This window comes from Pinus tabuliformis, chromosome X (genome assembly GCF_031772625.1).
Source record: "Pinus tabuliformis cultivar Carrire ecotype Pingquan chromosome X, CPIR1, whole genome shotgun sequence".
NCBI lineage: Eukaryota > Viridiplantae > Streptophyta > Pinopsida > Pinales > Pinaceae > Pinus > Pinus tabuliformis.
In genome coordinates this window covers 1,037,612,184-1,037,626,858 of record NC_142308.1, presented here as the reverse complement: position 1 = coordinate 1,037,626,858, position 14,675 = coordinate 1,037,612,184, and the positions used below count along the sequence as shown (strand labels likewise).

Below are 14,675 nucleotides of genomic sequence, written 5' to 3'. Positions count from 1 at the left end.
AAAAAAGGAAGAATCCTAAAAAACATGTTGAAGCAAGAAAAACCCAGCATTCTTTTTTTGCAGGAGACGAAATGTAACTCAGCAGTTCTGGAAAGAATAGCTGCGAAGGCCTGGCCGGGAGGGCTAGTTACAGCAGTAGATGCACATGGCGCTTCCGGAGGCTTAGCCATTCTCTGGGATGCCCGGACAATCCACCTCAGCAACATTCAAGCTAATAGGAATTTCATTCAAGCCACATTCCACCTCTCAGGTACGAATGCTCATGGAATGCTAACTAATGTGTATTTCCCACAGGAAACAGCTCAAAAAAACCAACTTCTGAACACATTATCGGAACTCAATAGAGATAGACCTCTTCCTCTATGGATCTCTGGAGGAGATTATAACTTGATAGCCAGTATGGACGAAAAAAGAGGAGGCAGAAGCAACTCAAATAATGATGACGGTCTTCTAAAGAACTTCATAAACAGCAACTGGCTTATGGATGTCCCAACCAGCAACGGAATCTTCACCTGGACAAATAAGAGAGCAGGAGCGCAACAAATAGCATCGCGCCTTGATCGGTTCCTCATTTCAGATAATGCAACTCATGTAGGTGGAGAATTTACAGCTTCCATTATCCCATGCTCTGGATCGGATCATTGGCCCATAGAACTCCAATGGAACAGGCCTGGTCAAAACCTCAGACGCCCCTTTCGTTTTGAGGAATTTTGGCTCTCTCATCCAGATTTTGAAAAGATGGTCAGAACATGCTGGACAAATTTCAATTCAACCGAGGGCTCAAGAATGGCCAGGTTCCAACAAAAACTGAAAAATCTCAAAAAGGCAATCAAAAACTGGAACCATAAGATATTTGGCAACATTTTTGCAGATCAGGCCCAACTCCAGACTGAAATGAAGAAAATACAACAATCAATTATCACAGGTGGGCGAACAGAGGAACTCTCCAAACAGGAACAAGATATAGAATCAAAGATCTTAGAAAGAGCTAAGCAAGAGGAAATCCTATGGCGGCAGAAATCCCGAATAAGATGGCTCAAAGGAGGGGAAAAAAATACAAAATTCTTTCACAAAACCACAGTCCAAAGAAGAATGATAAATCAAATTACTCATGTTAATAATGAGCAGGGAGAGAAGATTGAAACGCATGAGGGAATAGAAAAGGAATTCACCAACCACTTCACAAAAGCCTACAAAGAGCCCGAAATCAATCGAATGCCAGCAATCAACCGTCTCACTCAGAACATACCCAAGGTCATCACGGAGGAGCACAAAAATCTCCTGATACAGCCCATCACTATGCAGGAAGTCGAAGAGGCGGTAAAACAGATGAAAGAAGGAAAAGCGCCCGGACCAGACGGCTTCACGGCAAACTTCTTCCACCGTTTCTGGGACCTGATAAACAACGAAGTTTGGCAGGTGGTAGAGGAGTCCAGAGAGCTCAGGTGGATGTATCCAGGACTAAATGCTACTTTCATTGCTTTAGTCCCCAAAGGAGAAGACTCCAACAAACCGGACAAATACAGGCCCATTGCACTCTGTAACATGATATACAAAATTATCTCAAAGGTCATTGCCAACAGGCTCAAACCGCTTCTTCCCCTCATCATCTCGCCTGAGCAATCTGGCTATGTTGAAGGACGCCAAATCACAGATGGAATTATTCTCACTCATGAGCTAATTCACTCTCTAAAAGTCACAAAAAAACCAGGTATGCTGCTTAAACTAGATCTCTCCAAAGCTTTTGACAGCCTAAGTTGGGTATACATTCACAAAATTCTAACAGCTTTTGGCTTTGCTCCCGCTTGGATTAGATGGATCTATAGTTTAATATCCTCTGCTTTCTTCTCAGTTTTAATTAATGGCATCCCCTCAGCCACTTTTCGACCCTCTAGAGGCATAAGGCAGGGAGATCCCTTATCCCCCTTCCTTTTTGTTATCATGGCTGAGGGCTTGGGTAGAAGCATCACAGCAGCCAAGACCAATAGAAAGCTAAGAGGTCTCTCTTTTCACAACTCCCCGGTCCACACCCACCAGCAATTTGTAGATGACAACATGCTTTTTGCCCATCCCTCGGTCCAAGAAGCTCGCCTCATAAAAACCCTTCTTTCCACTTTCTCTGATGCTTCCGGCGCCCTCATCAATCAAGTCAAATCCCAAATTTATTTCTTCAACACCCCTGTCACCACTCAAAGAGCAATTGAACGCATCCTGGGTTTCACCTCCGCCTCTTTGCCCTCTAAATATCTAGGTGCCCCGCTCACGAGCTCTGCTCTCAAGCATTCCTCCTGGAGGCAGCTCTTAGAAAAACTAGAAGATCGTTTGCTTCTTTGGACAAATCGATCTCTGAACATCGCTGGCAGAATAGTCCTAATAAAAGCAGTTCTACAATCAATGCCTTTGTATCTCTTTTCCATTTTAGCAGCCCCCAAATGGGTCCTAAAAGAAATCAAGAATCTACAACGAAGGTTTATATGGGGAGGCTCAGGACAGAATCGAAAATGGGCTCTTCTAAAGTGGGAGAAAGTATGCTTACCCAAACATGCAGGAGGCATAGGTCTAAGAGATCTCGAGCATAATAACAAAGCAATGGGAGCCAAAATCTGGTGGCGATGGCTGGCAAATCCTAGCACACCATGGGCTTCCCTAGAATTTGTGGAAAGAGCGCAATCGTAGAATATTCAAGGATCAAATGCTGCAGCTGGAACAACTGTGGAATCTTGTCCATAATAACATCAAGGAGACTCTCTCACTCAAGGAATGGCATCCCGACGACCTTCCCACTCTACCTCAAGAAAAAGCCATATGGGACAACTGGCAAATGAGCATAAACCATTACTCAACTAAAGATAGAACTCCAAACAAGCACAGACAGGAAGCAAGTTCATGGAATCCTCCTCCGGCAGGCATGATTCAACTCAACTTCGACGGAGCCTCTAAAGGAAACCCCGGACAAGCAGGTTATGGAGGCGTGTTCAGGGATCACAATGGCCATCCTCTAAGCATCTTCATGGGCTCGATAGGCTGGGATACTAACAATTCTGCGGAATTGGAAGGTCTATGGAGAGGACTCAAAATAGCACACAGGAAAAATTTCTTCCCCCTCATTGTAGAAGGGGACTCGCAGATAATAATCAGAATGGCCACAAAGCTTCAGCATGGCTCCCCGGTACACAAAGTAAGTAGTAGTTGGAGACTGTCCCAGAGGCTTGATTTGATCAACCACTGGATATCCATGCACCAAGCTATAACTTTCAAGCATATCAGACGGGAAGGAAACAAGCTAGCCGATCTACTAGCCAACCTTGGAGTGGAAGCAAAAGATAACCACTTCGAAGGCGCTGTAGACAACCTTCCTTCCAGAGATCAATTAGACACACTGAGGGCAATCATCTCTCAGGAAATCGCTCAGATTCAAACCTCGCACCCGGATGCGGGTGTCTTTACTAGCCCCTCACCATGGCATGCGCCATGACACCTGTAGGCGGAAGAGAACGTCGACGCCTGTACAAGGCAGCCTGTACAGAGCTCTTAGAGTTAATGCAATGGTTTATTATTCTTGGTCTGCGGCAAAAGAGGGAGGATGCTGCATTAATGCCAAGCATGGCTATTCAGGCTCTGATGCGAAAGGGGAGAAAGGCCCAAAGCCTTTCCCCCGTGTGGAAACTACAGGTTAAGTATTCTATGGCTCTTGAAATGCTAGTCACAGTGCATAACCATTCTATTGTTACTTTCAGTGCACTGAGTGAAGGCATCCTGTCTGCAAATTCTCAAGGGCTCGCTGAGTGTTTGGTCGTGCTTATCCTACAAGCCATGCCGCATAGTAGAGGGGTTCCTAGGCGTGGAGGAAGGTCTGGCACCCGCGTGATTCTGGACGATTTACACCCAATTGCGCCAATTGCTGTAGAGCCACCCTCATCCTCTAGTTCGGAGCAGGAGTGTCTCCTTCCACAGGGCACCTACCAGACCTTCAGATTCCGATTTCCTAGCCGCCTTGTTCGCCCTGAAGTGGTGGTCACCTTTACAGTCTTCATCTCTGAAGAAGAGCCTGGCCGGTCTAATTCCAGCTCCCCCACAGTGGAAATTGTCCAAGACAGCGATATCCTCCTGGCTGATATGGAAGGTTTGGTGTATCGCACTCATCGACACGCAGCCCAGCAAGCAATTCAGGAAACTTCTGGCTATGAAGCCTCTGTGCAAGAGGTCCAGCCGCTGCCCAATTCCAATGTGGAGATGAACGTTTACAGCTCCTGTGCTCCAAGACAGGACATTACTGGTCACGCCGCCTCTGTACACGAGGTCATGCCACCGCCCAATTCAAATATGGAGGTGGAGGTTTTCAATGTTCGTGCTTCGCCAGTTCAGGGACACCCGCTTCAGAACGAGGACGAGTCGGTGATTTGGCTCGGCCGGCCAAGCCCAGATACTGGAAGGCAGAAGGCCACATCCAACCAGCCAGTCTAAGTCACGGGTGCTCTGTTTTAGTTTTTCTTACCGTCATGATACTGCATTTCATGTTGTGTTTTTGGAGTCCTTTTTATGTTTTTGGGTCAGGCCTTTACTGCAAGCCTCAGGCTTCCGCAATTTGCTATTTATGTTTAATGGTTCATGATGTAAAATGGCTCTGTCCGGCCAGTGAATATGAAGTCTTTGTCATTTTGGGTCTAGATTGTATGAAGTCCAAGAACTATAATGGACTCTGTCTCAGGATACAGTTAAAGCTGCTTAAGCTTGAGGACTGGCTTCGGCCTCCTCGCAGAAAGTAAACCTCTGTACATATTTTCTTTTCCTTAATATAGCAGTAGTCTTAATTTAGAAAAAAAAAAATCAACCTCTCTTTTAGACACGTGATTAATTTTTTTTTTCAACTTTTTTAAGCATTACTTCTTTATTAGTCACCTTTCTAACTAGCAAAATCAAATCCACTATGTCTATGGCTCCTCTTAATTTTAGTTCATTCTTTGTTTTCTATTCCAAATATTGTATAGCACCATGAGCTATTGCTAGATTTTCTCCCAAATTCTACTTAATGAGCTCAGAATTCTCAAGACAATTTACATCTAACAACTCATCTTCCGCTAAGCCACGATATTCTTTTAATTTCTTGATCTCAAACATGATAATATCCCAAAGAAGATGCTTAGTTTCTTCCAGGGTAGATACTCTAGTCACTTTGATCCTCATATCCAAAATTTCATTATGCAACTCATACTTTGTTGAAACAAGATTTTATAGAGTTATATTTTTAGACTCAATCACTTGTTCCTTTTGTGATATAATTTTCTTTGGCTAGGTGAATTCTACTTGGATATTTCTCCATGCATCTTCAAATTGACCTTTAGGTTCAACTGAACCTTCACTTGTATGTGGATATCCTCCTTGTTTAAGAAACATTATTTCAAGCTTTAACTATGTAATTTCATTATGTAATCTTGTTATTGTTCCTTTAGCATTTGTTAAGCTATCTGTTAGGTCTCTATAATACTAGTGATTACCCCGTTACTATTGTAGTTGTATCCCTTATTAATATTGTTGTGCCCCTATTGTCCCCATATTGTTATTACTGTGCCCCATAGAATCCCTCTATTGTTATTTTTGTGGCTTTATATTATTATTGCTAGGTCGGCTAGGTTATATTGTGACTCCTTAGACTCCTACATATAGAAAGGAGGTTTTGTCATTTGTATCAGCCAAGAATTGTTCATTTATGTAATGTAAAGGAGGTTGGCCCCTCGAAGATGCTGAATTCTAAGGCGTTAATCTATCTTTTCTATCTTTTGTGAGCTAGTTTCATAACATTTGGTATCAAAGCTTTGGATTCTAGGGTTTCGCTGCTCCAAATAGGTCATCGTGGAATTTTCGCTATAACTGTTTTTTCTGCAACGTTTTAGAAGCTAAAAAAAAAACCCATTAGACAAAATCGCACTGAACCTAGGGTCCGAATTTCAAATCTTTTCGCACTATATTTGCGGAGATATGATCTGAGGAAGTTGGTCTTTTTGAAGACTCCTGAATTACATTCCAAACATGTGACCTGGGAAAATCGTTATAACTTTCTCTCTGAGCATCCGATTGAAATTTCATAAGAAGGTACAGAAAGAGGACGGACTGTAGTTTCTTGTATATATTTTTCAGAGCCAAAGATCGAAACAGTAGCTCGTGGCACGTCGTACAAGTTCGGTCTACTGAACTAGTCTATAATCAGGTCACTGTGTGAGATTTGGCATAACTCTTCCCTGGAGAATCCAATTTGGATCAGACTGGTGGCATTGGAAAGAGGACACAAAGAGCTACCGCATGTCGCAATTTTAGAACTGGATGATCTGAAATTACAGAGATACATCAGATTCAATATCAAGCTCCTACAAAGTGAAAAAAGGTGTGTTGTTTTTTTTAAATTTTTGCATAAGCTTGGTTTGAAAAACTAGTTTGAAGGAATTCGAAGGGCATAGTAAAGCATTATTATCAGTAATTAATGCCCCAAGGAAAGAAAATTCAAACACCTAGTAAGCAACCTGAAATCTCTAGCATGACGCATGAAGAAGAGGAAGAAATGCAACATGATATATCAAAATTACGAGACCAAGTGCAACAAGCGTCACTTGCACAAAAAGTAACAGAATCTAAGATGGATGGTTTAAAGAAAGATGTAGAAGCTAAGATGAATGGTTTAAAGAAAGGTGTAGAAGCTAAGATGGATTGTTTAAATAAAGGCGTAGAAGCTAAGATGAATGATGTGGAAGCTAAGATGGATGATTTGAAGATAGATTTGAAGACAGATTTGACAAAGTTTCTACAAGTAATGCTCACTAAGGGTGAAAGGGTAGTGAAGGAAATTCATGGTGAGAAAAAAAGAAATGTTAATCATGAATTCATAGACTCTAATGTTGGAGCAAAGACCCACCATATTCCAAAAATTGATATGAGGAAGTTTGATGGCAAGGATCCCACAACATGGATATTACAGATGGAGCAATTTTTCAATCTCAATAATGTGTAAAAGACACAAAAGGTACGTATTGCAACTCTATATTTGGAACCAAATCAGTTTGTATGGTATCAATGGCTTTGATCTCCTAAAAAAATTATCACTTGGGAAATTTTTACGGATAAATTGACAGCACATTATGAGGATACAAAAAGAAACACTTTTTTTAGCCAATTGATAAGTCTCAAACAAAAGGGTTCAATAATGGAGCACATTGAGGAGTTCTACAAATTGAACATAAGGGTAAAAAATATTCCAGAGGAGCATATGATTGATGTGTTCATAGGGACTTTAAAGGATAATATCCAACATGATGTTTTCCTTTGGGAACCTGATTCATTAGAGACGACATTCAGGTCAGCACGAAAAATGGAAAGCAAAATTATGGCAACCAGGAAGCATACCACTCACAACTATAAAGATGGAAGTGTTGTTGCCCCTAGTCTTCCACAACATATAAGGTTGACACCACAACAATTGGAAGAAAAAAGAGCAAAAGGGCTTTGTTATAGTTGTGATAGAAAATACACTAAAGGTCATAAGTGTGCTAAGAAGAAACTATTATACATAGATTGTGAAGAGGAAGAGGAAAAGGAGCAACAAAGGTCAAAAGAAGAGGATATACTCCAGGAACAAAGCCTAGATAAAGAAGAAATGAATCCGACCATATCTTGTGATGCATTGGCTGGAATTACCACTCCTCAAACCATCAAGATAGAAGGAAAAATCAAGAAGAAAAAGGTAATAGTGTTGATTGATTCAGGAAGTACCCACAATTTTATTCATTGTAAGATAGCAAAAGAATTGAATTGCTTCCTATATCCAACACCAGAGTGTCAAGTGATGGTTGCAAATGGAGGAATGATAAATTGCTCTGTAAAGTGCCATAATATCAAACTATCCATGGGAGAATATGTATTGACTAGCCCAATGCTTTCCATTCCAATGGGAGGTGCTGATGTTGTACTAGGAGTCCAATGTTTACAATCCTTTCGTACAATAGCTTTTAATTTTCAAGAGATTTTCATGAAATTTTCTGCAGAAGGAAAGGAAGTTGAATTAAGGGGTATTGCAGGGAAACCGGGAAAGATAATCAACTCTAATGGTATGACAAAGCTTCTAAAAAAGGAACAAAGAGGTGTAATTGCACAATTATGTTCGCTAGATGTTTCCACATCGGAATCATCTATTTCTCCATATCTCCAAAAATTCTTGGATAATCATTCCAAGGTATTTGAGACTCCCAAAGGTCTCCCACCTATTTGTGATCATGATCATGCTATTCATCTGATTCCAGGAAGTGTTCCTCCAAACATCAGGCCGTACAGATATCCCTATGCCCAAAAGAGTGAAATTGAACGTATGGTTGCAGAGATGCTAGAGGCTGGTATAATTCAACCTAGTCAAAGTTCTTTCTATGCTCCAGTAGTATTGGTGCACAAGAAGGATGGATCATGGCGCATGTGTCCAGATTATAGGGAGCTGAACGAGCTCACTATTAAAGATAAGTTTCCCATTCTTGTCATTGATGAATTACAGGATGAATTGCATGGATTAATTTACTTCACCAAGTTGGATCTTCGTTCAGGATATCATCAAATCAGAATGAAGACTAAAGACATTCCGAAAACAACATTTAGAATTCATGAGGGTCATTATGAATTTTTGGTCATGCCTTTTGGCCTTACCAATGCACCTTCTACGTTTCAAGGGTTGATGAATTCCATTTTCAAACCCTTCTTTAGAAAATTTGTGTTAGTATTTTTTGATGATATGCTAATCTACAGAAAGTCTTGGAAGGATCATGTTGAACATTTTGATAGGGTGCTACAACTATTGGAGGAGAAAAAATTATATGCAAAAAGATCCAAATGTTTCTTTGGAGTACAAGAGGTGGAATATCTGGGTCATATTGTATCTCATGAAGGAGTTAAGGTAGACCCTAGCAAAATTAAAGCCATTAAGAAATGGAAAATAACCACATCCATAAAGCATCTACAAGGATTTCTCGGGTTGACAGGGTATTATCGCAAGTTTGTTAAGAATTATGGGAGAATAGCAGCACCTCTAACAAAATTATTGAAGAAAGATGCATTTTCATGGATTCCAGAAGCAACAAAGGCCTTCGAACATCTTAAAGAGGCAATGTGGCAAGCACCGGTCTTAGCTACACCAGACTTTACAAAAACCTTTATTGTGGAATGTGATGCTTCAGGAAATGGAATTGGTGTTGTTTTAATGCAAGATGAAAGACCCATTGCTTTTGAAAGTCGTCCAATAAAGGGAAAGTTTTTACACAAAGCTATTTATGAGAAGGAAATGTTGGCAATACTACATGCACTTAAGAAATGGCGACCCTACCTAATGGGAAGACACTTCAAGGTAAAAACGGACCATGATAGCCTTAAATAATTTTTAGAAAAAAGATTATCCTTTGAAGAGCAACAAAAGTGGGTCACAAAGATGTTGGGTTATGACTTTGAAATCATCTACAAAAAAGGGAAGAAAAATTTGGTGGCAGATGCACTCTCAAGAAGGGATGAGGATGTGGAAGCATTGTTGTGCGCCATTTCTATTATCCAACCAGATTGGATAAACGAAGCAAGGGAGGAATGGAAGAATGATGAAGAAGTGTGGGCACTTATTCGAAAGTTACAACAAGATTCCAGTACATCTGATACATTTAGCTGGAAAAATGATTCGTTATGGTACAAAGATCGCTTATACCTCTGTAAGAATTCCCAACTCAAACAAAAGATTCTTATGGAATTGCACACTTCTCCCTTAGGAGGGAACTCAGGATTTTTAAAAACTTACCACAGGGTTAAGAAGGAATTTTTTTGGGATGGCCTTAAATCGGATATTCAAAAGTTTGTGGTGGAATGTTTGGTTTGCCAACAAAATAAAGTTGAAACAATTAAGACCCCAGGTCTATTACAACCTTTATCCATTCCAAGCGAACATTGGGAGGAGGTTTCAATGGATTTTATCACAAGTTTACCCAAGTCTGAGGGAAAGAGTTTCATCATGGTGGTAGTTGAAAGACTTACCAAGTATGCACACTTTTTTGCATTATCACATCCATTTAAAGCCAGTACAGTTTCTACTGCATTTATGGAAACAATTCAAAAGCTACATGGAAACCCAAAGATTATTGTAAGTGATAGAGATCCCATTTTCATTGGAAATTTTTGGACAGAATTATTTTCTTGTCTTGGTACTCAGTTAGCTCATAGCTCATCTTATCATCCTCAATCTGATGGGCAAATTGAGATAGTAAACAAATGTTTGGAAGGATATCTCCGTTGCTTTGTATCTGATAAATAGACAGAATGGGTCAAATGGTTGCCTCTGGCTGAATGGTGGTATAACACTTCCTTCCATACAGCAACAAAAATGACCCCATTTATGGCACTTTATGGATATCAGCCACCATCCATCACATCATATTTAAGAGAAAATTCTAAGGTTCAAGCAGTGTAACATCACAACGAACATCAACAACAAGTCCTCCAACTCTTAAAGGATAACCTCGTGTTGGCACAGAATAGAATGAAACAACAGGCAAATCAACGTCGCAGCGAAAGAAGTTTTGATGTAGGTGATTGTGTATTCCTACGGCTACAACCATATAAACAAATGTCCCTCAAGCAAGCTAAGAAGGATAATAAATTATCACCAAAGTATTATGGTTCGTACAAGGTGTTGCAAAAGATTGGTACTATGGCATACAAATTTGAGCTTCCTGCAGCTTCTTGAGTGCATCTAGTTTTCCATGTTTCATGTTTAAAGAAGGTTATAGGCAACAAGCTCCTAGTTCAAACAATATTTCCAAAACTTGACGAGGAAGGAAAAATTATATTGGAACCGGAAGTAATCACAGAAACAAGAACTCGACAACTACGAAATCGATCAATTTCGGAGTATCTCATCAAGTGGAAGAACTTATCCGCTGAAGATTCCACATGGTAGGATGAGAATTTTATACAAAAGCATCCAGAACTACTCAAGCGTTGAGGAGAACACTTTTTTGAAGGATAGGGGCATGTTAGTTCCCTATAATACTAGTGATTACCCCATTACTATTGTAGTTGTATCCCTTATTAATATTGTTGTGCCCATATTGTCCCCATATTGTTATTATTGTGCCCCATAGAATCCCTCTATTGTTATTTTTGTGGCTTTATATTATTATTGTTAGGTCCGCTGGGCTATATTATGACTCCTTAGACTCCTATATATAGAAAGGAGGTTTTTTCATTTGAATCATCCAAGAATTGTTCATTTATGTAATGTAAAGGAGGTTGCCCCCTCGAAGAGGCTGAATTCTAAGGCATTGATCTATCTTTTCTATCTTTTGTGAGCTGGTTTCATAGCACTATCTTCTAGTTCATCCTTTTCTTTTTGTATTGTTGTAAGTTTGGGAGTAAGTTTTCCTTTTAAAATCTTATTTTGATCTCTTTTTTCCCACATCAAATATTTCAGAGCAGCGAGATTAGTGGGATCATCACCTAGTTCTTCTATCTTCTTCTACAGTTCTTGATTCTCAAACCATAATGTTTTTTTCTCCACCACAATTTACTATTATTTTTTAATTTAATAGTCTTTTTTGAAGACTTTCCTTGCTCACGAAAAACTTTAATCCAGTCTGAAAAGACCATTTTACTAGTTTTCTCGTGCATGTCCATCACATCTTGCATACTAAATCTATGCATCTGAATGTTGAATTGAGTAGCTTTATAGTCTTCATAATATCTAACATCCTTCTTAATTGACTCCAAAATTGCTACATTCAAAGACATATTACTATGTTTAAAACATGATGCGAAGATAGGTGAACCTTTATTCCTTAATTGTAGACTTTCCTTATCTCTTTTAGTGTTTGATTGTGATTTTATCTTACTAAACTACTTTACAATTACAACACTAGAAATACCTTGTCAAGACTGAACATTTGTCATTTTAGCCGAAGATAAATATTCAATCTATATAATAGGCTCACTTGACACATATTTCTTAGAAATAGGCTAACTTAAAGAAGAAGCTGCAAAATCTATTTCACTAATATGAACTTATTTAAACCATTTTCCTTCTGAATCCTATCCATTTTGTTGATCTGTTTCAAGGTAAATTACCATTTTAGAAGTAAGTCTTTTGCTACCAATTTATTTCTTTGCAAGTTTTGAAATCACATATGTATTTGTTTCCAAGGATATTTCTACTAATTCTTTGTCAGTGATAATCTTCCATGATTCCTTGTTAGTTGTTTCCACTAGTTCTTGTCTACCTTGAAGTTCATACTCTGACAGAGAATGTTTCCTTATTTTTTTTGTAATAACCTTATAAGGGTCATACTGAAAGGCCTCTACAATTTCAAATTTCAAACAGGTTAACATATCTTCAATAATTTTGGCAACATTCCTATTCTTCACTGTAAATGGACCAATATTCATAAGAAGTTTGAAAGACAAAGGAAGATTTTTCTTTGCAAACTATGATTTGGTCTGAATTTAAGTTTTGTCTTAGACAATCTAAGGTAAAATTTCTCAGTGGTAGGAACACTGGCAATTTGTAGGGTTGAACCTTAGCACCAAATACCCTAAGAATTGTATGATCTTCATGCAGAAACCAATCACCCACCCTAGTTTGATGACTGAGCTGTAAAATTTTCTCAAAATTTGTGTCCATTCTTGGGGGGACTCCTCAAAAATAAAATCATACACTTTCGCATGAATTTATTGACAAACTAGAAAAAAACATGTTGATTTGTTTCTTACAAATGGTGCTCTATGAATGATAGACTCTATCCCATAATATTTAGATAGAGCTTCATCCAACAATTCCTTAAACTCATTAGTTAAATTGTCCAGCAGTAGATACACAAGGTATTACTAACATGTGAAGGTTTTGACCTTTTTATAATTGACCATTTGATCATGGATATACTCAGCAAGAAACTTAGGGAAATTAAATCTCTTAGATTCAAAAAGTGACATAAGAAACACTAAGAATTTTTCATCTATCAACTTATCATGACTATATCCTAGAATGTAAGTTAACATGGAAAATACCATTCGAACATTTGATTTGAAAATAACATATTTGAGAGGGAAATCTAGCTATTCAACATATGCTTTCAGATTTAGATATTTTTTGACAATTTCAATTTGTTGCAGAGATAGACAAGATTTGAATTTGGAAACTAATTCTTCCTCAACTAAGTCAATTGTAGGATAAGTGAAATTCATGGGAGACCTAAATAGAACCAACATTTTAGAAATTGACTCCTCAGTCACAACAAATAAAACCCTAGAATCCTTTCTAGACAATATAACCCTAACATCTAGTGAATAATTGTTGTAATGCATGAATGGGTCATTCAAACAAGCAATATCAAAAAAAAAATTCATTGAAAAAAGGGCTATGAAAATAAATAGAAATGCCTAATATTCCAATTCTAGGACCACATAACATTATCCTACAAGTCACTCCTACTAGAGGTAAAAGAGTTGCTAGATGTGCTTCTTGTCAACAACGTTAAGAATTTGCAGATCAGAACTCCATACCATAAAATAATGTCATGAATTTGCCTCAAGAAACATGAAATAATGCATTTGTAGATAAAAACTACATCCCACAATAGTATATAATGAATTCCCATCAAACAACATGCAATAATGCAACAAATGTTGAAACTCAATGTCCACTATGCAAGAAAATTGTGGCAAACAAAAATGTTGTTGAACAACCAAGGCAACTTTGTCTCCAATAATAGTTGAAAGTAATGAAATTGTAGTCCTACCCAATGGAAAACAATTTCAAAAAGCATCCAATGAATGTAGACACAACTACAGGTCATGGAACAGTGGAAAAAACTCTTACCTTTCATGATCAAATGGATAGAAATGCACTAATAGAAAATCCAAATTCTCTAAATGAACAAGCTTTAGGAGAAATCTCTGAAGGTTTTTTAGTGGATCAAAGTATAGGTCATGAAATAGTGGAAAGAAATATTACCTTTCATGATCAAATGGATGTAAATGCACCTACAGAAAATCCAATTTCTACAAATGAACAAGTTTTAGGAGCAATACCTGAATTTCTATTAGTAGATCAAACTATAGGTCATGATACAATGGAAACAACTAGTAACTTACATGATCAAATGGATAGAAATGCACCTATAGAAAATAAAATTTTTGAAAATTAACAAGATTTAAGAGAAATCCCAGAAGGTTGTTCAAAATATAAAACTACACTTTATACTATAAGGCCACCTGGAAACCACTTGAGGACATCCTTATTGAGTCTTAAGAAGAGCTCAGGATGGTTTAATCGTAGAGTAGATGAGGGGAAGAAGAAATTTAGGGAAATTGGTAGATGGTTATTTGGAAAGTCACTTCAATATGTAGAAGAAAATGACATTATTGCTAGAATTCAAGGAAGATCGTGAGAAAAAAATACAAAAAAGAGTCCAAAATTGAGAATGTTATTGAAGACCTAGATGGAGTACTCGAAAAAAATCATTCAATTTTTATGAAAGAGATCTGTAAGGATTTTATGCCTAGAAATATGGCTTCCATATTTATTGAATCAAGAATGACCTATAAGGCCTTGAAATTTTTGAAATAGATTTAGTTTCATGGTGCGTTCAAGGGAGCTAATCATACTTCATTTAGATGAAATG

At 38.3% G+C, this 14,675-nt stretch overlaps 1 protein-coding gene across 1 annotated transcript in view; it reads left to right on the top strand.

Moving 5' to 3' along the window:
• Window positions 1-2,676, top strand: part of LOC149143314 (uncharacterized) — a 52,961-nt gene extending 50,285 nt beyond the window's left edge. Inside the window, exons 6-7 of the mRNA XM_089451769.1 lie at window positions 64-1,711; window positions 1,853-2,676. Coding sequence (XP_089307895.1) covers window positions 64-1,711; window positions 1,853-2,676 — 2,472 coding nt within the window. The remainder of the gene's footprint in view (window positions 1-63; window positions 1,712-1,852) is intronic.
• Window positions 2,677-14,675: the final 11,999 nt, after the last annotated feature.